This window comes from Manis javanica, chromosome 9, assembly GCF_040802235.1.
Source record: "Manis javanica isolate MJ-LG chromosome 9, MJ_LKY, whole genome shotgun sequence".
Lineage (NCBI taxonomy): Eukaryota > Metazoa > Chordata > Mammalia > Pholidota > Manidae > Manis > Manis javanica.
Genome location: NC_133164.1, coordinates 51,629,998 through 51,657,075, shown reverse-complemented (window position 1 = coordinate 51,657,075; position 27,078 = coordinate 51,629,998). Strand labels below are relative to the sequence as shown.

The 27,078-nt window shown below is 35.9% G+C and overlaps 1 protein-coding gene across 8 annotated transcripts in view; it reads left to right on the top strand.

Annotated features, from left to right (window-relative positions):
- VWA8 (von Willebrand factor A domain containing 8) overlaps positions 1–27,078 on the top strand; it is a 386,353-nt gene that overhangs the window by 125,360 nt on the left and 233,915 nt on the right. For all 8 annotated transcript variants that reach the window (XR_012121063.1, XR_012121064.1, XM_073212563.1 and 5 more), the window contains 5 exons: positions 2,416–2,576; positions 3,834–3,947; positions 12,923–13,091; positions 14,854–14,931; positions 21,189–21,304. Coding sequence is in view for 6 of the 8 variants with exons in the window: in XM_073212563.1 (XP_073068664.1) it covers positions 2,416–2,576; positions 3,834–3,947; positions 12,923–13,091; positions 14,854–14,931; positions 21,189–21,304 (638 nt within the window). In the remaining 2 variants the exon portion in view is untranslated. The remainder of the gene's footprint in view (positions 1–2,415; positions 2,577–3,833; positions 3,948–12,922; positions 13,092–14,853; positions 14,932–21,188; positions 21,305–27,078) is intronic.

The window sequence follows — 27,078 nt, the reverse complement described above, 5'->3', positions numbered from 1 at the left end:
ACTTCAGTAAGCAAAAGAGAGTCTCCAACTGCTACGCTGGAAAAAAGGAGCCCTTTATATTCTACTCATCATCTTTATTAGTAAACATTCACTCATTTGAATGAGGCAAATCTTGTAGACAGTGTGTGAATTAACAAGATATGAAGGTACTTTGGAATCATGACCAAATGAAGTGTGCTTTTTCGTAGTGTGCACACAGTGGTGATTCAGGACATCTTGGTATGAGAGTGAGGAATTTTTCTGTTAGTAACAAAAAATGTTACCAGTCGCTAGTCTCATCTCTTTTGGAGTCACATTATGCCAGAATCACATTCCTCATCTCCTCTTTTTGAGCCCAGGCAAAAGACTTAAGAGCTGAGTTGCATCAGGATACCACCTATTTTCAGTCTGAAGCTGGGGTTTTCAAAATTAACACTCATCCCTTCTTTAAAAATATGGTCAACTCTACTTAAGTTAAAAACTTTTTTAAAAATGAGATACAGACAGATAGAAACAAAGGCCAATATGGCTAAAGCATTTGGGTGAGGAGAGAGGGAGGGGCCGAGGCAAGTGCCAAATCATCCAAGTCCTTGGAGACCCTGGTAGGAGATAAAATTGTATTACTTTCCCACCTCCCCAGTTTTACTGAGGTATAATTAACAAATAAAATTGCAATAATTTTTTAAAAAAATGGAACAACTATTAAAATATGGTGTCAGTGGGATGCCTTCATGTTACCTCCTTTGAATACCAGTAGGAGTGCTTAAAAGAAACTAAGTCTACTCTTCTTTTATTTCCTTCATTTTTTTTGGTTTTTTGTTTATACTACTTTGTTATGCATTGTGTATATCCTCACGAAATCTCATAATTTCTATTAGGATAAGGAAAGTATAAGATAAAATTTCACATTAAGTTAATGTCCCTTTTCTAAAGCAGTGTTTCCCGCTTGTGAGGCATTTAAGATATTACCAAGAGATTTTTCTTGAATAATTAGTGCCAAGAGTTTTCTTTAAATTGACCTGTTTTTATATTAATTTTAAAAAGATTTATTTGTGTGTATTTGATTTTTTTCATAATTTGATTATGAAAATGACCTACAAACAGTATTTTGGTTTGTCCTCTCTTTCTTGTAGTGTGATCATCTGCTGTTCTGTAGCAGAGCTGCCAGGGAGAATGAGCTCATTCTCACCATGAACCATCTCAGTAAACACTGATTATGAAGATAAATTTAGTCTTTGCTTTTGCAACTGTTCTTGGCGGCTTAAAATGACATGCTCACATAGTTTGCATAGAATTTAAAATTCATAGTTGAATAATTAAATTAAATTAAATTAGTGAGTGAAGCCCAACTTTAATAATGTGTCAAAGCAGGCCTTTACTGTGGGGGGGACTTGCTGAGTTTAAATGTTATTGTTTCTCAAGTGTCTATATGGTTTAATACAAACCTGTCCATATGTCCTAAGTCAGTACTTTTTTGATAGTGAGAAAATAAAATAATTAAGACTTACATTTTAATCTTGCTTTCAGATTTGTTGCCATTGTGAATATAAGCAAATTAATTAGTTTTCTGTCTTCTTTAAATGGAGTTGAGTTATCAAAGAATTTACAAGATTTTAAATTCTGGATAAAATTGACTGTAAAAGTTTAACTTTTGTTCAATAGCAGTAGCACAAAATTTAACAGAAGCTGATAGTAGAAAAGAAACTAGTTTCAGCCCTACGAATAAGAAAAAAATTGCTCATGTTATATGGTCCCCAAATTTTTTGTAGTAGCTAGATGTTTATATGCTGCTACTATTAAATACTTTGCTTAAATCTGTTACACTATTTTAGCACTAGGACATTGTGTTTCTGCTTTTAAAATTGCATGTAAGTACCATTCTATTGTTTGTTAATTCCCATACTTCATCTGATGACTTTCTTCCCCATTTTTAAACCTCTTTAAATATTATGAGTCACTGTGATCATTGCTAGCATGGCTTTTCCAGATAACTCAACTGCAAGAAAATGCAGATTATCGATAAGCTTCTCCTCTCATGGAGCTTGTATGGCCTCTAATTCTTAAAAAGGAATCTGCACATTGTGGTCCCTGCAGGACTAAAGCTGACTGACCCACATAGAAATTACTACCATCATCTGTGTCACTATCAAATGAACATTTTAAAAGAGAGGGAAAATGCTAAATAAAAAGGAGAAGAAAAAGAAAAATCCCTACTCGTTACTGTATTATGTGGATGAGGAATAAGAAGAAAGTCAAATGACCAAGAAAAGCTTCTGAATATCTTTCTCTTTGGTGGGCTGGAGAAGATCGACTTCCCATTTGTTGTATGGAATATTATGTTCAGAGAGAGGGAACTATAAAGCTAAAGAAGCTGCCATCCATATCTTAAAAACTAATTCTGCATTTTCTTTGATGGGTGATGGGGATTGGTTCCAGGATATGACGGCACGCGATCTGCTGCAGCAGAGGTACACTCTTCCCAATGGCGACACTGCCTGGCGGTCCTCACCCCTTGTGAATGCTGCTCTGGAAGGAAAGCTCGTCGTCTTGGATGGCATTCACAGGGTCAACGCAGGCACGCTCGCTGTATTGCAGAGGTTTGTATGAGTATGAGTCACATACACAAAAAAACACACTACATAAACAGTAGACTAGAACTGTCAGTCTTCTTTTTTAAACTGGGCTTCATAGATCCTGAGAAACGTTTACTTCTATATCCAAGTAGCCCAGCAGATGTTTTTATTGTTGTAAACATACTACAGTAAAACTTCAAATAATGAACATTTTGGGAAAAGGCCCTGCCATAGCAAAATTCTGTGTGTGAGGGCTGAAAAAAATAAAACTTTTGATCATCACTTTGTAAGACTTTATATATACTGATTGATAGATGCAGTTACACAGCTGAAGTTTCTACAATTTGTCAGTCATAGCTTCACTATTTACAAACTTCTTATGAATCTTATATCTAAATTATTGGTTGATCTTACTAGAAATGTTTTTTGAGGGAGAAAATATAGTTCCTTATATAAAATGTATAATAGCTGTTTGAGTATTTTTTATAGAAACTAAAAAACCTCACTTGGTGTTTACAGACTCAAACATTGTGTAACTGTTGTTTTCTTATTTCAGTTTAAGTAGGGAAAATATCCACCCATTCCTAATTAACTCTAAAATTTAATGTTAAGAGAAGACTGTGTATAACTCACATGGAAAATATTCCCATCCTATGTCATTTGAGGAGATTAATGATAACAATGTTTGTTACATCTTGACTCTATCACTTGTATACATTTCATTCTGAAATTTGACTTTCTGAGGAAGTTCAAATATATAGAGTAATCCATTTCCTCAACTAACTGTCAAAGTTTTTTAACCTTGCCAAGATGCAGATCGTGAGTTTAATTACTTTTGTGTTTATTTGTGCTGTGACCCTTAGGCCACCATCATAGTTGGTATATGAAATAACATTCATATTTTAATAATACTGTCCCTTAAAGAGTTACATTAGACTCAAAACTGCTTTGTTCATTAATACGTACCTCAGGGTTATCATGAGTCACTCGTTCAGCTTTTTCTTTTCATCTCCATCCTCCTTCCTCTCGAGCTCATTCTGGTCCCCCTCCTCCCTATCCACATCTAGTAACCATGACTACTGCCCTCTAGTACAGACACCACCACCAAGTTTGTAGCACTAGCCAACTTGAAATTACAAAAGGTGCATCTAATAAAATTGTTAGATTCAGTTATTAATAATAATATACATGATTAAAATGTTAACTGACAGATTCTACCCCTAATAACTTCAACATTCAAAACTGATTAATTTGTTTCCTGACTCTCCCCTGTCCTCCTAGGTTGATCCATGATCGGGAGCTAAGCCTCTATGATGGCTCTAGGCTGCTCAGAGAAGACAGGTTTATACGCTTAAAAGAGGAGCTGAACATGTCTGATGAGCAGCTGCAGAAGAGGTAATTTTGGATACACTACTCTTACTCTGTTGTCAGGTGCACCTCCTATTCATGACTCTTCTAAACATGGGGTCAAGCCAGTGTAACTTCAAACTGCTTAATAATTTGCTGTCCTGGGCATGCTCATAGTTTGGCACTTCTTAAAACTTGAGGTCACTATCTAAGATGTACTCTGCACCCCTAGCCTTACCTTTCCATAAGTGTTTAAACATTCCATAAGAGCATTAATTTTAAGAAGATAATCCCTCTTCTGTTGGCCTAGCAATTCAGTTTTGGCCCCATAGTCTATATCCCTTGAGCAAAAAAAAGGCCCTCACAATCAACTGGGCCCACCCTCCTAGAAAGTGATCAGTTATGACCGTGTAGGGTTCCTTGCAGCTCATCTAAACATTCCTTCCAGACCTGTAACAACCGAATGTGATGTATGAGAACTGATTGGATCCTGGATCAGGAAATAAAATGGGAACAGATATAAAAGACACTTTAGGACAATTAGGGAAATTTATATGTGGACTATAGATTACATGATTTTAAATTAATATTAATTTTCATAGGTATCATAATGGTATTGTGGTTATGAAGGAGAATATTCCTATTCTTAGGACACATGCTGAGATATTAAGGGAAAAAATAAAAAGATGCCTATGACTTCCAGATATTTCAGGGAAAAAAGGATGCACTACACAAAGAGAAAGAAAAATCCAGTGAGAGCAAGAACACAAAGTGGTAAAAATCTTAACAACTGGTGAAGTCTAGATGAAGGATATATGGGTGCTTATATTCTATTCTTTCATATTTTCTATGGGTCTGCATAATAAATTGCATTAAAATTTTAAAAGTTTGAAGGAAAAATACATCTTTTAGCCACATACGATACTTTCCCTAGAACAGGTTTGGCAAATGTATGTCATTTTCTGTCTCATTTCACTTCCCTGGATATTTTGACATAATTAGCGATTGTTGTTACCTCGGGGAATTCCCAGTCACTTAACTGGATCTTATTTAATCCTTGTCCTTACCCCAAAAGAGTTGTTGCCATTTAAAACATTAAAAGCCTACATGTGATAATTAAATGTATTTCTTACTGTGTTTACATTTTAAGGGGAGTTTTGTTTAAAAATTTCCTTGGAATTTTTTCATAGAGAGAAAATGTTAAATTCCTTACTATCTCTGTATAAGTTTTTAAAAAATTCACTTGATTACACAGCAATTTATGCCTCTGAAGTATACATCATCAAATTCCTCTAGCCCAGTAAATGTTTTGGTTCAGTGTTTAAGAAGGCAAAGGTGTAAAGATCCCTCTCATTTCATACCTTTTGTTTATAACATCCAGCCTTGTATTCATTTGCATGTGAATCAATCACCCACCAGGGAAAAGTTTGTATTTTCAGGAAGAGGAATCAAACAGTTGGTCAGCAGTCTTAGCAAGGCTTGCCTGTCTGTTTCCCTTAGGACTTTGAGGGCATTATATTTGTAGCCGAATGTCCAGAAAATGACAACCCTTTTCTATGAAAAGTTCTCGAATTTCCCCAATAATCACAAGCAGTTTTACAAATGAAACACTGTAGTAACAGAGAGACCCTGAGCATCATGCTCAGGATTTGGTTCCAAGTGGAAAATCATGCTTTCTTTTCAAAATGTCCCACCTTCGTCATTATTGATTTTCATCAGTCCCAGGCTTAGTTCTATCTGCAGAGGTCACTCCGAGTAGGTGAAGAAAGGTCACACCATTCTTTGATGTCCTCCCTACATTTTATTTTTGTTTGAATTTTTAATCCTTTTAAACATGCATGAAACTTGATTCCAGATCTTCAAGGTCTTTTATGAAAAATACCAACTTTCTGTAATTTATCCTAGGACACTTTCCCATCCCATACCTCAGAGGCCACTACTTTCAACTCTCTGACCTGTTTATTTGCTATTTACTTTCATATCACTAAACAACATGCTTTCATTGATATTTCTCTACTTATTTTCCAGTAGTAGGCATTATCTATTGATTTCTTACTATGGAAAATTAGCCCTCTTTACTACCCCTTTTTCCACTAACACATACATGCTTCCTGTCTCCTATTCTTCCTAAGTTTCGAAGAATACTTTGTTTAGAATTCTCTTCAATGTTTACATTATTATCACCACAGCATAAGGACTATAATACACAACTGAACCATCAGTGAACCACAGTTGTTGTTGTTTTTGTCCTTTCTTGCATACATTTCATTTTTCCTAAAGTTAGTAACTGCCTACATAGGGACAAATACATAAATAAATAATTACAACTCAGCTTTTAAATGTTCAAACAGAGATGCTTAGGGATATCTGTAATTATGCTATGGGAACACAGAGGAGGAAGTGACCCTATTGTCTATGTATTTATCACTTTTTCTTCACAAACCGTTCCCCTGGTGACTCCTCTCAGCACCTTCAGGCACTTCAGGTATCCATCAGTTCTGTCTTTCTCCCACCGTGTACTCTGACCAGCTGTAATCCTCATACTTGTAGTGTACCTGTCAGCCTCTCCCTGCTTCCTCTGTCTCCCCTTCTGCAACTTTCATCAGTCAGATGTTGGACCTCCTGGGCTGAACTTCTGATTTCCTTTTCTTTCTTACATTCTGAAAAGACTCATTTTCTTTTCAGAAGTAAGATGTCTAAGATTATGAACAGTTTTTCTCTATTTTATTGTTAAACACAGTCATGTTACAGATTCTGCTTCACTCTGATGATATGGATTATTAGTAAGTTTCTTTACTTTTCCCTGGTTAACCTTGATTTAATTTTGTAGCCCATTTTTGTCTTTTTGAAAATAAATATATTCTCTTATAGGGTTATACCTAGGTTAGATTCTTCCTTTAAGCCAGTTGATGGTATTTCTCTCCAGGGCATGTTTCTTAGGTAGAGAGCTGACAGCTTGACTAAAAGGACATAGCAGAGCATAAAAAGCAGGAAATTAATACTCAGTACAAAAATTAACTTATTTCATGAATTGTTCTTCTAACTAATAGGAACCATTATCTAGCATATATTGATCCTGTGTTATCCACATCTGATATGTAACTCTTAGCTTTAGCATTTGAACTATAAGTTAAAAGCTCACAACCTGAGTCATCTGTCCTTTCAGTTCTGTATCTAAGCACAGAACTGAAGTTCAGCAAAATGATTATTATTTTTTATCTTCTTTAAACAAATTCAGCTACTAATGCTTTGTTTCCTCATGAGAGCTTATGATATTGAGAGAAAAGTCAAAGGTGTTGTAGATTAATGATAACAAAATTTTAAAAAGTGAAAAAAAAAGGAAAAGGAGGGAAATTTCAAATGAGATTAAAAAATGAACAGGTGGATGAAAAAAAAAAGAAAAGTCAAAGGTGAAATGAAGGGAAGGCAGATTTAAGAGCCTCTTTGCCTTTGCCTCTAGACCCAGTTTGGTAAATTTAGATACCTATTCAGCTTTCAGATAAGAACAATTTTTTATTTGCATTTTATAGGACTCCTTTAGTTATAAGTAACAACAATAAAAATACTTAAATTGTTGCAGAGAGGAATTTATGAGTATCTCACACATCCAAAGGAAGGTTGAGGCTATATGTGGGCTTAGAAAGCAGTGGAACCTAGGACTTTAATGTCATCAGGACTCACTGTTTTGCTCTTTGCTTCAGCTCTTTGTTTCTATCACCATTCCTGATACATAGTAGGCCACTTAGTAAATGTTTCTGAATGAGTGAATAAATCTTAACTTAGCATTAATTCCGGAACTCAAGATAAAGGTAATTCTATTAATCCAGTTTTAGATGACCTTCTGAGCTAGCAGTTTCCTTTGATGAACCTGCTAATTAGGAATATTTTCTTTTTAATGACAGGGCTGATACCAAAGAATCTCATAATTATCAGCTACACCTTTCAACTTCATAGAGTGACAGTTTCTAAACAATTGAATTTGATTATTTTGCCAAACTTCACTGTATTCTGATTCTCCACCAAAATCATATATCTTGATGGTTTCCAGAGTACTCTGCAGGCGATCTTTGCAGGTAAGGGCACATAGCTAATGTGCCCTTAGAAATGGCTTAAGAAATGTTAAAAGACTTTTTTCCTTCTCTTGTTGCAAGACACCAGGCATGCTGTGGACATTGTGGTTAGAAATAGCATGATGGCCACACACACCAGAACCATGCTTGCATTTCTCACAGGAAATAAGGACCAAAATAGAATTGCTCCCTTTGATGAGAAAAACTTCTTTAGGGAAAGGGGGAGTACAAATACTATAGTCTGCTAAATGTGTCCCTTCCTGCTATTGCTCAGAGCATAGATGAGGGAGATGAGAGTTTCTGTGAGTTACTAATAGTTTATTTTGCCAAGAAAGGACTTCTAGATATCTCAGGGAAGCAATAAAGATTAGTGCCCTACTCTCAGTTATAATTATGCAGGCTCTAGTGGTGTTGCATTTTTGTGGAATATTTCATTTTTATTGATTGTGGTTGAACAATGAAAACAGTTTATATTCTCCCTAGTTTTTAACTGATCAGTGGTGAACTGTAACTGGATATTGGGCATAATCCCTGATCAGTTAGGTTCTCTGGACCCATTGACTCTTAGGTTTGAAGACAGTTAGGATCCCAGCTTTCTCTCCTACCTCTGTGGAAACCTCAGCATCTCTTTGCTAGCAAAATAGGTCACGAAGACTTTAAACAAGATTCAAGGTAGCTACAGTATTTTATGCCCAAGTCTTTGTATTTGATTCTCAAAACAAAGAGCCTTAATTAAGCAAATTCCAATTTTTTGTTGTTGTTGTTTGTTTGGTTTTTTTTTTGAGAGGGCATCTCTCATATTTATTGATCAAATGGTTGTTAACAACAATAAAATTCTCTATAGGGGGGTCAATGCTCAATGCACAATCATTAATCCATCTCAAGCCTAGTTCTCGTCAGTCTCCAATCTTCTGAAGCATAACGAACAAGTTCTTACATAGTGAACGAATTCTTACATAGTGAATAAGTTCTTACATGGTGAACAGTACAAGGGCATTCATCACAGAAACTTTCGGTTCTGATCACGCATTATGAACTATAAACAATCAGGTCAAATATGAATATTCGTTTGATTTTTATACTTGATTTATATGTGGATCCCACATTCTCCCTTTATTATTATTATTATTTTTATCTTTGATAAACTGCTGAAGTGGTAGGTAGATGCAAGATAAAGGTAGAAAACATAGTTTAGTGTTGTAAAAGAGCAATTGTAGATGATCAGGTGTGTGCCTGTAGACTATGTGTTAATCCAAGCTAGACAAGGCAATAAAACATCCATGGATGCAGAAGCTTTCTCTCAACACAGGGCGGGGGGGGGGGGGTGAGGTTCTAAGCTTCACCACTGTTGTTCCCCAATTTCTCACCTGATGGCCCCCCTGCAACTGTGCCTGTCTTAGGTTGTTCCTCCCTTGAGGAATCTTACCCGTCTCTGGCTAACCAGTCATCTTCCGGGGCCATACAGGGAAATGTAAAGTTGGTAAGTGAGAGAGAAGCCATATTGTTTGGAAAGGTTAGCTTTTTACTTCTTAAGCAAACTCCAATTTTGAAAAACAATCCTAAACATTTTTATGGTTGAGGAGAAGTTCTAAAATCTGTGCCTGTGAAGGATCTAATTACTTATTTATTGTGCATAGTGGTGTGTCTTTTTGATACAGAGACTGCACTTTCTTTCACAAATACATTCAAGAACAGATGTAGACAAGCTGCTCTGTTTTTGAGTAGGAAACCATTATTCTAAGTTCTTACCACTCACCTTTGTGTTGTCCTTGCCACCAAAGGTCTTTCAGAAGTTTCTTGCAGTGATGGTTATTAACAATAGCAATACATTTATTTATTTAGCATCTGCTCTCTTCCAGGTATCACATTAGACCTTGGGTAATAAAAACATGAGTGTAGAAAAAGAGGAGAAATATGGGCTATGTACAGAACTGCATAACCTCTAGGTTCTGAATTGGAACATTAGTAAAGTATGGAAGACCAGTTACAGAATCCTCTTTCAGTTCATAATTAATGTCTTTATAAAAACCTCTGTATCATTCTTTCAAGTTCTTTAGTATACACATTTAACAAAAACATACCATATTATACTTCAAAATGTAGTTTAAGTTTTTCTTTATTGTTTTACTAATGGCTGCTGAGGTATGACTGATGTATGATAAACTACATACTTAAAAGTGTATAGTTTGCTGATGTTTGATATTTATACACACCTATGAAACCACCACCACAATCAAAATAATACATCTATGACCCCCCCACCCCCAACGCCAAAGTGTTTTCAGACCCCTTTGTAATCCCTCCCTCTGCCCCTTCTCACTGTTAGGAATATGCTTCCAGTTGTTCTATATATCTTGTATTTTCTATAGCTTTATATAAATGGAATCACAGAGTATGGCCTCATTTGGGTCTGGCATCCTTCACTCAGCATAATTATTTTGAAACCTTCCATGTTGTTATATATAGCAATAATTCATTCCTTTTTATTGCTAAGAAGCATTGGAAAGTAAAAATCTAATACTTATGTCCCCAAAACAAACACTGACCCCACTATTTTTTTTAAATCTTTTTAAAAGATCTTCTGGCTTTTAAAATCTTTATTCTTTATAAAATAATATCCATCTATCTGAAGTTAAGCCATATCTTTAATTTCGTTATTTGTTGTTAAAGTCTAGTATAATTAAAGTCAATCTCAATTTAAAAGTTTTATAATGTTTTTTCCTAATTCTCAACGAATGACCACTTCTTCAGCCTTATATTGCCCACCAGTACATCAAAGCCCCTCAGAGTCCATGGCAGATCCTCAGGAGTACTCTGCTCTCTAACTTTCAAACTTCAGAGAATTTAAACATAATGAGGAAATGACATTCCATATGACCTATTTATATGTAAGGAAGCCTTACAAACAAAGGGTCCTCTCATCCTGTTATTCAATAGTTTGATGGCTGTTTTCATAGTCAGCTCACACTTCTCTGCCTGATGGAGCTGCTGTCTTTGAAGCTGTCCCCTTTGCATTGAGCGGCTCACTCAGGTACCCCCGCCAGAGTCAATACCAAAAAGCAAGCCACAGCGATGTAGTGCTAAGCGGCGACCACTACCTTATTTAAATTCAATTTCAGTGATGCTTGCTCTCCTGTTAGTTGCTTTTGTAGTCCTGAATTCACAGCTCAGCTGTGGTACCTGCTTCCTGATCTATTGGTTTAAGGATATAAACTGGACTTTCCCTTTTGATTTGCTCGTTGGATTTTGACTTTTGGCTTTGTTCCCTGATTTAGTATCCCTCACTATGTTGAGTAAGAAGATACATCTGCAGTTTTAATTTTGTCCTAGTCAAAGCCCAAAAAAGTGGGCTCTGCCTCTCCCACCTGCTTTTGTCCCAACTAGGAGAGTGATGATCAAGGAGGAATCCACCATCGGTTGCCGGGCCATGGAGCAGTTTTCTAGGTTATAGCAAACCCAGATTTCATTTCAAGGGACTATGAAGAAAATTTACTGTAGATATTATAAACCACTTAGCAGAAATGGAAACAGAATGACCTTCCCTTTTAGCTTTCAGATCCCAGAATTTTCTGTGCAGATTCTGTTACGTGACTGTCTAATTGGTCCTGAGTGATCGTTATCCTCAAGACTTTCAGATACTCTCTATGTTGTCATCCTTTCCTCTTTTCCCAGAACAACTCCTTTGGACAGATCATCCCCATGCCCTGCTTGAATATTTGTAGATATGTTAGATAGGTCTTTTTTTTCTACCTAGAGAAATGAAATGATGTCTAGTAGCTTTTTAAAATTCATCCAGACCTTTCATCTGACCATTCCTAAAAATTGCTTTTCCCTTGCACACAACATATGGTGTGGCCCCTACAACTACAGCCGGTGCACTCGGGGGTTCAGTGGACCTGCCTATTGTAATTGTGAGGACTTCTTCCTTATCTGAAATCTTTGGAGTACTTATCTGATTCTCTCCCCATATAACCTACCTCCTAGTGTTCTAGCTGCCTAATCACTTAAGTACTGGGTTCTATATTGTAGTAGTTAGTCACAATACATAGTCATTTCTGGAGAAATGCCAGTTATGTGCCTATATTTTTGTTTTTGTGAAGATCTTGGCAGGAGTTTGAGTTTCATCTCTCTTTTCTTTTAGCAAGGAAGATATTACCCTGTAAAGGTGTATTTCCCTGTGGTTTTGAGTAAAATTGATAAGAACTGACAATATTATACACATGATTAAATCATGATAAGGAGTTTATAATCCCTTGTCCAAAAACTACTCATGTCATTTCACAAGCCATGAGAAGTCTTAGCTTATTCCTCTATGTGTCCTAGAATAACTGCATCCTCAGACACTCTAGCAGAGATTTATAAAAGAGATCTCTTCAAAAGTCATCTTGTTTCCTATAAGTGACAAGAGTGAATTAATAAAAGATCAGTTTTCTCTCCCTTTTAAAGACCTTAGTATTCTTATTGCCAATTCAAATTTTAAATTTAATTCAACCCCTTATGCTGCTTAAATTTTCTGTTGTAAAAAGTCTCCTCATCTTGGATCATGCTTTTTGGTCTTTCTATGATTGACATAGACTGGATCAAGATGGGAGATTTTGAATAAAGAAAGGTGACCTATGTAATGAATGTGAACTGGGTGGGATTTCATTTCAAGGGACTATGGAGAAAATTTACTGTAGAAATTACAGCATGTCCAAAACAGTCATTTGTCCAAGGGGTAGAGTTTCACCAGCGGAGATGGTACATCATATTTTGGTAATAGGTGATTCTCTTTTTGTGTTAATCTTAGGTTCTTAGTATGTCGTGACTCTTTTCAAAGCTTGTCCTTTGGATAACAGCCTTGGGTATAGTAATAGCATAATAGGCTTCTCATCTCCTACACCTTAGACACTATGACCTAATTTCTAACATGAGAGGTTATGTTTTTTTGTTTTTTTGTTTTTCTTCTTTTAGATCTATTTTTCCTGTCCACCCCTCCTTCAGAATCATCGCCTTGGCAGAGCCCCCTGTTATTGGAAGCACAACACAGCAGTGGCTAGGACCAGAATTCTTAACCATGTTCCTTTTCCATTACATGAAACCACTTGTCAAAAGTGAAGAAATCCAAGTGATTAAGGAAATGGTAAGAGTGAATCCAGCTCTACCCTGTTGCCTTCAGATGTTCTCTTTTTAAGGCACTATACACCTGCTGGAACAGAGTTGGACATTTTGGGCTTTTTCTCCCCATTTACTCCCAAATTTCCTTATATAGTGGTTCTCAAACTTTAACATTTTTCAAAAGCATCTGGAGAACCTGGTAAAATACAGATTGCTGAGTCAGCAGGTCTGAGATAGTACATGAGAATTTTTTCTGAAGTTCTCAGGTAATGCTCATGCTGCTGGTCTGGGGACCACATTTTGAGAACCTTCCTCTTTCCTCTTAGAGGCAGTTCTGGAATTCCTTTTCCCGGGTGACTATTTTAAGTTCCTACTATGCAGGGAAGCCAAATGTATATTTGGTCCTTTAGATTTTGTAGAAAGTACTAAGTAGACCCAGTCCCCTGGGGTTGGTGTCTTGCGGAGTACTTGATCCATCATTTGAATGTCTGCCTTAACCAGACATGAATTGTGCTTAATGCTTTTGAGTTCTACAACTGCACTATTCAACACAGTAGTACTGGCCACATTAAATAAAACTTTAAAATTCAGTGTCTCAGTCATATTTCAAGTGGTCAATAACCACCTGAGGGCTTTTGGCAACCATATTAGGTGGCAGAGGTAAAAAACATTTCCATCATTTAGAAAGTTCTGTTGGACAGTGTTGTTCTAGATCACAAAAAATTAACTTTTTACATAAATGCACTCATCCTCTTTGAAATACTAGAGTGAACTGATTTATTTTTGGGCTTATGATCATGGTTGGGGATAAAGGCATAGACTTTCAGCCCAAACACCTTGCTTTTTAAATGCCAAATCCACTACCTGTTAGCTTCTGGATCTTGGGTAAAGTGCTCAAGCATAGTTTCTTCATTTGAAGATAGAGATAATACTACTTCTTACATCACAGGACTGATTAAAGAATAAATGAGATAAAGTATGTACTGAATATGACCTAGAATTTTTTCAAGTTCCAGTCATTTAAATGGCCAGGGAAATCCTGAACAGTTTACTTACGAAGTGGTCACATTATAACCAGTCATTTTTCTAACATCTCTTTTTGATCTTTTTTAAGTTTTAAATATAAAACTTTTATATTTATTATTGTTTAAGTAAAAACTTCTTATAACTCAATTTGATTAAATATTTAATTAGATCAAAATTGTTATAGTTAAAAGTGATCAGTGTGTTATTTGTGCAACTGTCCTTCAGAGTTCACTCATAAATTTATTATGTTCCTCAAGAATATGTTTCAAAAGTACTTGAAAACCTGGACAGCTTGAGCATCTGTTCCTTATACAAGGATACTTTATGTACTTAGTAGACACAATGTAAGATTACTACTAAATGAAGGAGTTTGGTTTCAGGAAGAAAAATGCCTGAATTAGAGTTTAAAAAATCAAGCTGATGCTGACAAAACAGGAAATAATATATGGAAACTTTTCTATGGGTACACTATATGCCAGTTTTTAACTGAGTTAAAGGCTCCTTTTAGTTTTATCCTAGTGAGGGGATTATAAATGAAGAGTGGCTTGCTTTTAATTATCTGATTCTTAAAGAGAAAGCAGAGGTATGTCCTGAGAATATGAATAAGCAAATTTATCCACCAGCCAAACATGTTACCTATAATCAGGTAATTTCTAAAAATGTAATTTAATATTGTTTGCTAAGTAGCCATAATTTCTGGTTGATTCATCAGATAGCCCAATTTATTCATTCTGTCTTTCCTCAAATCTCTCATAAAACAGGTTCCAAATATACCTCAGGAAGCTTTGGACAAATTGTTATCATTTACACACAAACTCAGAGAGACCCAGGATCCAACGGTAAGTTTTTTACTTAGGCTTTGCTGCTGTTGACAAGCTGCTGCCTTTTGTCCTTAGATTTCAGTGCTTTAAGATCAATTTTTTAAGCTGATATTTTTATCCCTTATGCTATGCTTTGTCCTATGCATGTATTTTACTCTTTCAATGATTTTAACATTTCTTCCAGCAAGTGGTGGTTGGGGTTATAGAAAACAACTTCCAGTTCAGAGGAGTACTCTGGGTCCTGGGCGCTCGGCGCTGCTCCCTCAGTCTGCTGTGCAGAGCCATCTCCCCTCTTCTTAGGGCTTCAAGTCTCACCTATGTGTTAGGGCCTACATCCTCATCCTCCGCTGATAACTTCTCTTTTGTCATTCACTCTCTATTTCTAATTGTGTTTCCATCCTGGGGTGGTGTAAGGATGGAATTTTTCCCTTTTTATCTTCTAGATTCTTTGGCAGGCCTAATAACTAAGTTGACATGAGGCAGATTAACAGGAGAAACACACATTTAATTTCACATGTATGGGAGCTCCCTAAAAATATGAGACTCAAAGAAGTGACCAAAGTAGGTAGCTTTTAAACCTTTTAGACAGAGAAACAATAACTTTGTGAAGAATTGACAAGGCAAAGTTTGGGCTTGGGGTAGTGAATTAGTGAAGTAACAAGATTTGTTCCTATAACATTCTCCATCCTAAACTTCCTGTTTCTGGCAATAAGGATGCCTCCTTCGCTCCTAAGATGGGCAGGTGCCACATGGGAGATTTATTCCTGCTTTCAGGGGGACAAAGGACAATCAGGTGTCCTTTTCTCAAATAACTTTAATTCAAAATAATCAGTATGCCAAAGTGGCATATTTTGGCGTGGCATATTCTGCCCTCTCTTTTTATTTCTTGTATAACTTCTTTTCTACCAGTCACAGTTGAAAACATTTTCATTCTGTAACAAAAACTTCTGCCCACTTTGAAAAGTCTGATGGTACAGTCAGTATATTCACACTATCAGGGATGAAATGAAAAGGTTAGTTTTTAATCTGAGGTTTTCAGGCAAGAGTTAATATTTTAAAAACCCAAAGAAAAGTATGTATTTGCTCCCAAAAGAGTCAAAAAAGACTAGTGAAAATGTTGTTTTCTTTGGGCTGGAATTTTAATACCTAAAGTCTGGTTATGCCATGCCAGTCAGATGCATGATTGGTGGTTATAAATATATTTGGATAGCAAAAAGTGAAGAACAATTATTCTTTAATAAACTCAGTTTAGTAAGCAAAATCAAAACACAGGGCATGGGAAAGTAGAATAAACTGATGGTTAAAAAGCTGGAAACCACTGCATATGTTGGGAAGATCAAGGGCTGTCACTGACTCTGTGAGTCTTAGTATTCTCATCTGTAAAATGGGAAGTGACAGCTGCCTCAGAAAGAGGTTGCCATGATAAACACAAAATTATGTGAAGAATCTCCTTCTCAGTAACTGCTTAATACACATTAGTTTCTTTCACTTCCCAGCTGGATACTCTAAGAATCATTATAGATTCAATATATCTTACATAACTAAACTATCTTTCCTCTTTCATTCTATTCCTATTGCCTATTTAATTTCCTGGCTTTGTTAATAATCTGCCTACCAAATTCCCTAAATTAGAAACCTTGACATTGTGGATTCCTTGCTCTCTCACTATCTCCACTTTACTCTGAAAGCAATCTTACCAGTTTAGCTTCTTAATATCTCATCTGTTCTCTTATCTATTGTCAGTAATTGCCTAATACTGGATTTCATAATCTTTCTCCGGAATATTGTTATTTCCTCTTGACTGCCTTCTTCACTAATAATTCATTCCTCATAAGTCCTTGTATTATATCCCTGTGACTATCGTAACTAAGTACCACAAACTGGTGATTTATGACAACAGAAATGGATTTTCTCACAGTTCTGGGTGCCCGAAATTGGAATGGGTGTCACTGAACTGAAATCAAGGTGTCAGCAAGGTCAGGCTCCCTGGAGGCTCAAGGGGAGAATGGGTTCCTTGCCTCCTCCAGCTCTGGTGGCTGCCTCCCTTGCCTCCCTTTTCCAAGGACACCATCATTGCATTTAGGGGTCACCCATATCATCCAGGATGATCTTCTCATCTCAAAATCTTTAATGTTATCTGCAAAGTTAGTTTTTGCCATATTAGGTGAAATTCAAGGGTTCCAGGGGTTAGAATGTGAATATCCTTGGAGGGCCCACTTTCTAGCTGTTACAGGCCCCTGCTGCCTCTAAGACCTCATCTCCAGCCACTTTCCCATTCTTTTCTCTTTGTTGTTTCTTGAACTCACCAGTGTCTGCCTCAGGGCCCTTGCCACTTGGAGTTTTTGCTTCCTTGAAGGCTCTTCCCCACACAGAGCTGCAGGTTTGTGCCTGCACCCCTTCTGGATTTGCTCAGGTGTCACCTTTCCAGTGAGGTCCTGAAGCACTCTGTTTAGAATCACATTTCCTCCCCATTTTGTTCCTCTCTCTCTTCCTGCTTTAAGGCATATTACCCTTTAACATAATACATGTTTACTGACTTATCATTTTAATGTCTATTTTTTCCTCACTCAGGTTTTAGTTCCAGGGTGGCAGAGGTTTCTGTTTTAGTCTCTGCTATATCCCTAGCATTTGGAACTTTGCCTACCATGTACTAGGATGTCAACAAGTATCTGTTAAATAAGTGAATGAATGTCTCCTCCATATTGTCCCTGGAGTGATCTTTCCTAAATCCAGTTCCTAAGCTCTTCCCCTTTTTTGACACTGTTAAGAATGGATTCTCTTTACCTCAGATGAAGACACCTGGCTAGGGATGCCTGCCGAGTTCCGTCTGGCCCTACAGCACTTTTCCAACCTCATTTCCTATAGCCTCTCTTCAAAGCACCTGCAGCTCGACCACACTTCCACGCTTGCTGTTCTCTAAACCCAGCGTATTCCCAAGTGCTTCCGCATTAGCGCCTGGAGTGTGCTTCCCCCTGTTCACTGTCCCTCAGGCGCCGGTTCTGTCAGGTTTCCCTCGACCCCTTTAGGCAGAAGTAACTTCCGTCTCAATCTGTTCTCATGACCCTTGGCATACACTTCTGATATTGACCCATTGTAGCTGTACAACAGTTTATTTTTATTTCCCCAGTTAGTATTTGAATTCCTTGAATCCAGTGTTGTTCATTTTGTATTCCCATATCCTAGCCTGGTGCCTGGTTCCCAGTAGACTTAACATATATTTGATGAATGAGTGAATAAGCTAATTAATTAATTATTCACTTATTAACAGATTGTCCCTAGAGTTTTCTCTCCCTGAGAATATTACATTTTTATAAAAGAATTCCTTAAGAAAAAAAAATTTATTAAGCGAAGTTACTATTATTTATCATGTGAATACAAAAACCCTTTCAGTGTGCTTAACCATGGTAACTAGGAATGTGCTCACAATCCTCACCTCCCCCCCCTTTTTTTTTTTTTGAGAGGGCATCTCTCATATTTATTGATCATATGGTTGTTAACAACAATAAAATTCTGTATAGGGGACTCAATGCACAATCATTAATCAACCCCAAGCCTAATTCTCAACAGTCTCCAAACTTCTGAAGCATAACGAACAAGTTTTTACATGGTGAACAAGTTCTTACATACTCACCCTCTTTTTTGCAAGTAAAACTGCATATAGAAATTCAACATTATACATGTTAATTACATGTTAAAAATTTTTAAGTTAAAGAGTATTTTCAGTATCTAATTGATAATAATGTCAGAGCAGAAATAACCAAAGCTGTAATTCAACACTTAAATGACTCAAAGTTTCATTCTGATAGTTTTTAACACTGGATGTTATTGCAAAGCATTTTGGTGTTATCAACTGAGAGAGAGGGTATTTTTCAAATTCATAAATTCTTACTGATCACTGGAATGGAGTATGAAGCCTGAATTCAGTGTCATGCTTGGATGTACCCTAGAAAGTTACTGTATGGCTTACTAGGACTCTTGTCATGAGACTTCCCTGGTTGGGGCCATTTGTCAAACATTTTCCATGGCTGAAATAGGAATTTTTCATGCTCACATGTATTAGGGATGCAAATTGCTAAGTCATATTTAACTTCTAGTATTTTCAATCATAGTGGCTTAAATGATCTTATGCTCAATTATTCCTTCCTCCTCATATCCATCTGTTCCCAGGTGCTGTGAAATATTTGTTGATACCTTCTCTCCATTCTTTTTGTCAATAATCTTACTATAGGACTTTATCTTTTTATTAGCAGGTCATTGAAGTAGCCTATTGTTTCCTGTCTCAGTTCTCTGTCTTCAAATATTTAACGTACTGCCAGATGAATCTTTCTAAAATCTTATTACTACCTTGCACATAACAAAGCCGTATTGTCTTTATGAGTAAGACCAGACTTCTCAAAGTGTCAGTCACAGGTCCTTGTTATTTAGGAGCAGACTTTCCAGCAGGACCTTCTCGTAAGCCTGGGCAGATTTCCTCACATTCTGCATGTATTTCTGTTCCTTTCATCCTCATGCCTTTGTTCATAGCATTTCTCCTGAGCCCTTGAACAATTTAAGTCCCCTGTAACAGTTGTCAAGGGCTTCACTTATTTTGGCATTAAATTACATGCTATTTTGAATTGCAGTTTATGCTTTCTTATATTTAAATATTGTCTCCATGTCTAGAATGCAAATTTGTTGAAAGCAAGGATGAACCAAGTGTTTGCTTATAAATGAGCTCTTTGAAACTTAGATGTGTTTTTTAATGGAAAAAAGGATTTGTCATAAATGGTGGTTATGCTCCCAACTTATTGGGTTGAAAGCCCTCTCCAGAGGACTATTTAACCCATGTTGTAGCTGAAATATAATGCTAATAACAACAAACCAGTGTCCCATGGAGCTGGGAAATATACAAGGAAGGAGAAATCAGTTCATTTTGTTCTTCATTGAGACATACAGAGATGACCTTAAGCGAAATGTCAAACAGGCAGATATGCAGTGTGTCTTTGGCATCCGCCCATCAGTCATCCATTCCGACAATTTGTTCATTTCACAGAGTCCCCTTCTCCTTCCTTCAGGTGTTCAGGGCCACTATAGTGCCCTCATCATATTCTGTGACATTCCACCCTGCCTTTTCTATCCTCCCAAAGGGCCAGTTGCATCTAAAGTTCTCTCCTCTGGTTTTCAGTGAAAATCATGCTGTCTTGTAATGTTACTATGTAAGCTAGGAATTAGGCCAATAGTAATCTGATGCATGAAATTCATACTAATGTATAGGTTACATCCCCTTCCTCTGTTAGATTATTTTTCATTTTGAAGTGGCTTGAGTTTTAATAATAATTGCTGCCATTTGTTGAGCAACCATATATGTCTGACCTTTGCTAATTGCCTTAGAATTATTTTTCTCATTTAATCCTCATAACAACCTTAAAAGTAAAGGGATGATCATTGCCGTTTTAAAGATGAGCAGACTGAGGCTCAAAGAGAAAGTAGTTTGCTAAGGTCACACGGCTGGCAAATGGGAGCCTCACTCATCTGATTCCAAAGCTTATAAACTTTATCATTACATTATGCTGGCTTGCTAAGATAATTTCAAAATCAAGCCAATAAATATTTCTTGTACTTACCATGTCTGAGTGCCATGTTAGCACCTCTGTTTAAGGGATTTGTCACTCTTTTGGAAGAATAAGAAAACGAAGTGATAGTATTCTGACAGTACAGGGAAAGGATCCCAAACCTCAAGCTGCCACCCACTGACAGACTGGTTGGGTTGGCACCTCTGTGGTCAGCAGCCCAGATTGTCCACAGATCCTTTTCTCTGCGTCAGAAGCCATAGATTTACTTAAAGCTCTAAGCGTTTTCAGGTTATCTTACCAGTTTGGCTTTGTATAGGCAGAAAAAAATGGACAAATAGTTCATGGTACATAAGGGCAATTTGTAAATCAACTGCAACCTGATTTATGTATTCTTTCCTCCATCCAGCCTCCCTTCCCCTGCAAGAAGAAAAATGTGTACATAGAATTTAGCGCAATGAAAACACTTTAATTGAATTTAGCTGACAAACACTTTCTATGGATTTTTTTTTAACTGTTCTTAAAGGATGTTTTAAGTGTAAATTGGTTTCTGTTTAGTTGTATTTGTAATTCATTAACAGTACTTATTTATTTTAAGTTTGGCCTTGTATATTTTAAGTTTGACCTTGCGCTTCAGCAGTAATGAATTCTGCTATGATACCCATCTAACGGACTTTCAGCAAATTGAAACAGGACTCTTTACAGGGTGTCTTTGTCTTTTGATAGGCACAATCATTGGCAGCATCGCTTTCCACCAGACAGCTGCTGCGGATTTCTCGTCGGCTCTCACAGTACCCTCATGAAAATCTTCACAGTGTTGTTACTAAAGCCTGCCTCTCCAGGTAATGAAATTCTCCTCTCTCAACGATTTCAAGTTGCTGCATCTTTGTTACAACAGTAACAAGTTTAATTGACAGTCTGTACCCAGAGGTTTGGAAAAAAGTATTGGCCTGAATATATACCTATTTCAGCTTGTGTTTTTAGAACATACATTACTTAGTCATAACAACAATTTTAAGAGGTATTTTATTCGTGAGAAACCTATTTTAGTCACTTGCCCAAGTCAGACCGTGATAAGTAAGTAAAAGTGGGTTTGGGATCTGAAACTGCTCCCCGTGTCTCTGAACTAGCGCTCTTAAGCCTTACAAATGGGGCCTCCCAAATTCACATGGGAACTTACCGTGCTTGAACTGTACTGTCGCTCAAACTTAACAATACTAACATTTCTTTAGGCTACACTATTTTTTTATACCTATTTGGAAATTGGTATAAACCATTGGCTTAAATTGGCTTAGAGAATCATACTTGCCTAAAACTATTTTAAAATAATAAAATTAATTAGTAGTGCCCGATAGGCCCAGAGATTTCTTTTAGACTCTTTTCATATGATCTGATAATTACTTTTATGGTGGTTATGATCGTTGCGCACTCATTCCTTGATATATAAAAGGAATTAAAAGAAAATCCATTTTTAGCTTAGAAGAAACTATAATTCCCCCCTATAAATCTTCAGTTTATGGACAGTTTTTCTTATAGTTAAAATAAGCTCCTCGTGTTGCAACTTGGATTTGTTTTCTCTGGTGTATCCAGCTAGAACAAGGTTCCTTTCCTGTATCTTTTGTATAGTATGAGAAGTAATAAAATTGATTCTCCTTTTCTTTTAGAACAGGAGAATATTAGACTTCCAAATGAAAATTAGAAACGTTAATTTTAAGTTTAGAAACTTATTAAGTTTGTTTAGAAACATTTATTTTGAATTAAATGCATCAGATGATTTTTCAGAGTCATTAGTAGAAAAAATATAGACAGAGTAATAGATTCATCCCCTACCCAGCATTTACTTAGTCAGAAATTGATTATAGATGTGTGTTAGTAGAAATAAATAGTCAATGCTAAGCAATGTAAACAGTTTTGGAATATAAGGGAAAATTATACTTTAGATACACTAGAATGAAATAAATGTTCTAGAGACCATTCCAAATAAGACTAGACAGTGAAAACATAGCAATTCACTTGAGTCTAGTGTAATCTTGATACCCAACCAGACAAGAATATGTATGAAAGGAAAATTATAAATCAAATTCATTGAATGGCTGTAGAAATCCTTAATACAGTGCTAACAAACCAAATCTAGTAAGACAGTTGACCCTTGAACAATGCAAGCATTAGGGACACCGACCCCCTACCCAGTTGAAAATCTGTGTGTATCTTTTGACTTCCCTAAAATTGACTACTGTTGACCAGAAGATTTACTGATAAAATCAACAGTTGATTAATACATAACATACTATGTTATATGTATTATACACTATATTTTTATAATAAAGTAAGCAGGAGAAAAGAAAATGTTACTTCAAATTGTTGCAAATCTCCAAAACATTTTCCAATATATTTATTGAAAAACATCCACATTTAAGTGAACCTGCATAGTTCAAACCCATGTTGTTCAAGGGTCAGTAATATATGTTTTTTAAAATAATGAGCAATTTGGAATTTTCTCAAGAATGTAAAGAAATTTCAGTATTCTCTTTTAAATTCACCATATTAATTATATATAGTGAGAACAAGATCATTTTAACAAGTGAGTACAAAAGATTTAATAAAAACCCAACAGCCAAACCTGAAACAAACCAAAGCAAAAACAAACAAAATTCTTATTAGTAAAGCAGGAATATTCTTAGTAACCCATGAATAGAAGGGAAATTCTTTAATCTGATAAAGGGTATCCACCAAAAATTTAAAGCAAACATTCCTTTGGTAAAATACTTGGCACATTTCTGGTAGAGTTAAGAACAAAACAAGAATGTCATCTTTCTGTATTTTGAGCCAGTGCATTTGCCCAAGGTTGGCTATATAAAAAAATTTCAAGAGAAACTACATATAAATTATTAGAACAAATAAAGTTTAATAGATTACTTATGCTCTCAAGTCAGTGACATTCCTATATTCCAGTAACAGACAATCAAGAAGTCTAATTTTTTTAAATAATCCCGTTCAAAATAATTGTAGAATGCTTTGAGCACTAAGAATAGATCTAAACAATGACATGTAATACTTTTATGGAGAAAAGCATAAATCTTTATTGAAAGCTGTAAAAGACTTAAATAAATTTGAAGCTCTACCATGTTTATGGATGGGAAGATTCGTTGTTTTACGCCAAGTTGATATATATAGGTTATATATAATGTAGTCAGATACCACCAAGGTTATAGTGAATTTGATGAGCTGATCTGCAAATGGCATGGAAATGTAAAGGGCCAGTGATAGCCAAGGAACTTTTGTGGAAGATTAAGGAGGTATACTTTCTCTGTGAGGTACCAAGGTCAATTAAAAAGCTATAATCATTGTAAGTGTATTATTGGTACAAGGAAAGACAGATAGACCATATGAATAGACTTAACGAACCCAGAAACAAACCCACATATTTATGGGGAGTTAGGCTATGTTAGAGGTAGTATTATAAATCAAAGCTACTCTACAAGCTATAAGCCAGAAAGAAATGTATTACATGATTTATAATCACAAAAGCTTTTGTATTCAGGTACTATAAAGCATACAAATCAATGAGATGAAAGAACCCTAAACAGGCTAAGAAAGAGTAAGCATGCACAGAAAATTCAAATGATCAACAAACATTTGAAAAGATGCTCAACTTCATTATTTGTCATGGGAATGCAATTTAAAATAATAATCATATATAATTTTATACTTTTAATAATTTTTTACCTATAAAAACATTTTTTGGTAGTGTAATTTTATTACTGCTGCTGGGATGGAAGTCATTACTTTGGGTTGATCTCACAGTATCTTTATACCTAAAAATATTAATACCCTTTGATTTGACAATTCTACTTATTGGTATCACCTCAGAGATAGACTGTTATAGGTTTATATGTATAAGGAGTCATGTGGAAGAAGGTTCATTGCATCACTGTAAGAATGAAAAACTGGAAACAACCTATCTGTCCTTTGGTAAGGAATGAATATATAAATTAACATATTTATATAATGAGATAATATATAGCAGTTAAAATGAAGTAGATCTAGATGAATTAATGATGTGAATCATGAGGACTTAGCATTTCTTTTTATTGAAGTATCATTGATACACAATCTCATACTCCAAGTATACAACACAATGGTTCAACAGTTACCCACGTTATTAAATCCTCACCCCCATTAGGGCAGTTACCATCTGTCAACATAGGAAGATTCTTGTTACAGAATCATTGACTCTATTCTCCATGCTGTATTATCATCCCTGTGACCAACTTATATTATGATTGAGGGTTCTTGTGTCCCTTTATCCCTCTCACCCTCACCACCCACCCACCCCACCCCTCCATCATGGTAACCACCAGTCATTTCTCAGTGGAATCCTGACAACTTATACCGAGTGATAAAAGCAGTTCAGAAGAGGCTCTTGGGTATATGATGCTATTTATGTAAAATGTCAAATTCAATTAAAGTATAATATATCTTTTACTTATACATATGTAGCAAAATAAAAATATGGACAAGAAAGATACACAAAAATTTCAGGTGAGAGTTACCTCCAGAGATGAAGGGAGATGAATAGAATGATTAATATTCTCTGTAATTTTTTTATGTGCCTAAAATATTTCAGTTTAAAAAATCAATAAACTAAAAAATGTGTATTTGTATGCTCAAAGGTATTTCACTGAACCAAATAGTTAATTTTTCCAGTGTTATCAACTGACCACAGTAAAACTCTATTTTGTTACCACTCCATGACCCTTTGCAAATACTACAACAGCTTTCTTTTTTATGAATTATCTGTTCTCTTTAGCAAGGCTACAGAGTCAAAAGCCTCTTTTGCTAACCTTCTCTTCAGGATAGCACAATGGCAGGAAGGAACAAAAAAATTATTGTTGTAGAAAGTTCTTTTTTTTTTGGATGACCTTATTCCATATTGAAGCAGTGAAAAGAAATTGAATTTCATGGAAAAATTTTAAACAAAGATGAACATAATTTATATCCATGAAGTCTGTTATTAAGCAGGCAAAATTAAAGAATTCTCTAGCCTAAATTTGTTAACATTAAATTTATTAAATATTAGCATGGCTTCTTTTTATTGTGTTAATTTAATATTTAAAATATTTTTCATTTATTTGTTTATGCCAGCTGAGTTTAGACTGGGACATTCCTTCATCTGAGGGAATGACTTCCTAAATCACCTCATCCTCTGTAATATGAACATAGTCTATAATATGAACATCCACTCTTGGAGATAGATGCATAATTCATTTCTGAAGAGTTGAAAACCTAGAAGGCCAAAGGGAAGAATATTTAGGAGGTTAGGAAGTTATCGGGTATTTTGAATTCCAAAAAAAATTTTTTTTGAAGAGTTAATTGGAAGTCCTATTGTAATAAGAGTTCTACTCCATTTGAAAGGTTTGTATTTTGGACTGATGATCCTTTAGCACAGGAATTTTAGGCAGAGCTATAAGAATTTAATCAGAAGTTAAGATTAATTGTCTTCAAGATTGAGGTACATGCTTTGTTTGCTATCCCTTATAGGCTTGTTTGGGGCAATCTAGAAATGTTCCAGTACAGGGAAAATGAGAGGATGTGTTGACAGAATATATAGACTAGGGGGTTTTTGGCAATAGTGCCCGAAGTCAAAGCTTGAAAGTTGTCATTGTGAATCAAGCTGGTCGGACAGGAAGTAATGGAGATGCAGCTGTGGGGCCTAATTTTACCAGACCAGGTTCTAGTTAGTGAGATGGTGGTGAGAGGAAGATAGGGCAGAGTGCCAAGGCAAGGACTCAGGAAACAAGATAAAAGCCCAGCTACTGAGTATGAGAGATAAGGGGAGGGCTTGGTTTTGAATGACAAGGCAGAAGTCTGAGAACTGTGATGAAAGGTCAGAGATGAACAACAGTAAATCAGACTTAATGCTGTGAACTACTGGCCCTGAGTTATATAAATCTCCCTATCATAGCTTGGAGTGAGAAAGAGGCAGTAGGTGGGAGTGTCAGATATGTGGATGGGATTGTCACAGGGACAGGAATTCCAGCAGTTCTTTATATGCTCATCCAACATTATTATAGAGAGCTTATATTAAGGTTCTGTATGGAATCTTGATTTAAAGATTTAGACCTAAGGAAAACCTAAATGAGATGTTCTTGATGTCGTGGCACATAGTGGGAAGTTTATAGTAGCATAGCATGGGTAACCATGGATTAAAAGCTCCTTCTGTGGGCTCATTTGGGATCATAAATTCCAGATATAACTTGGTATGGGAAGAAGCTCTGTTTTATGTTCTAATAAGCCCATGATCTTCAGACAATCTATTTGCAGAAGAAGAATGCCTCTGTCACACATCAGATTGTTGTTCTGACAACATACATGTAGAATAAATAAGCAGTTGTATTTTTTAAATGGAAGGAAAAACCAACCTGGATAATTTAAAATTCATTCAGTAATTTTTGTGTTAGAAAGTAAAGAGAAGCTCATTAATCCACCTCCACTAGTTTGAATTTGTGATTGCCAATTTGGAGTGGGTTACAGTGTTGTTGTTTTATTAATTTATGAAAATTTGGTAAGTCAGTTAAATGATAAACAACATTTATGAGGCATACTAAATCCATTT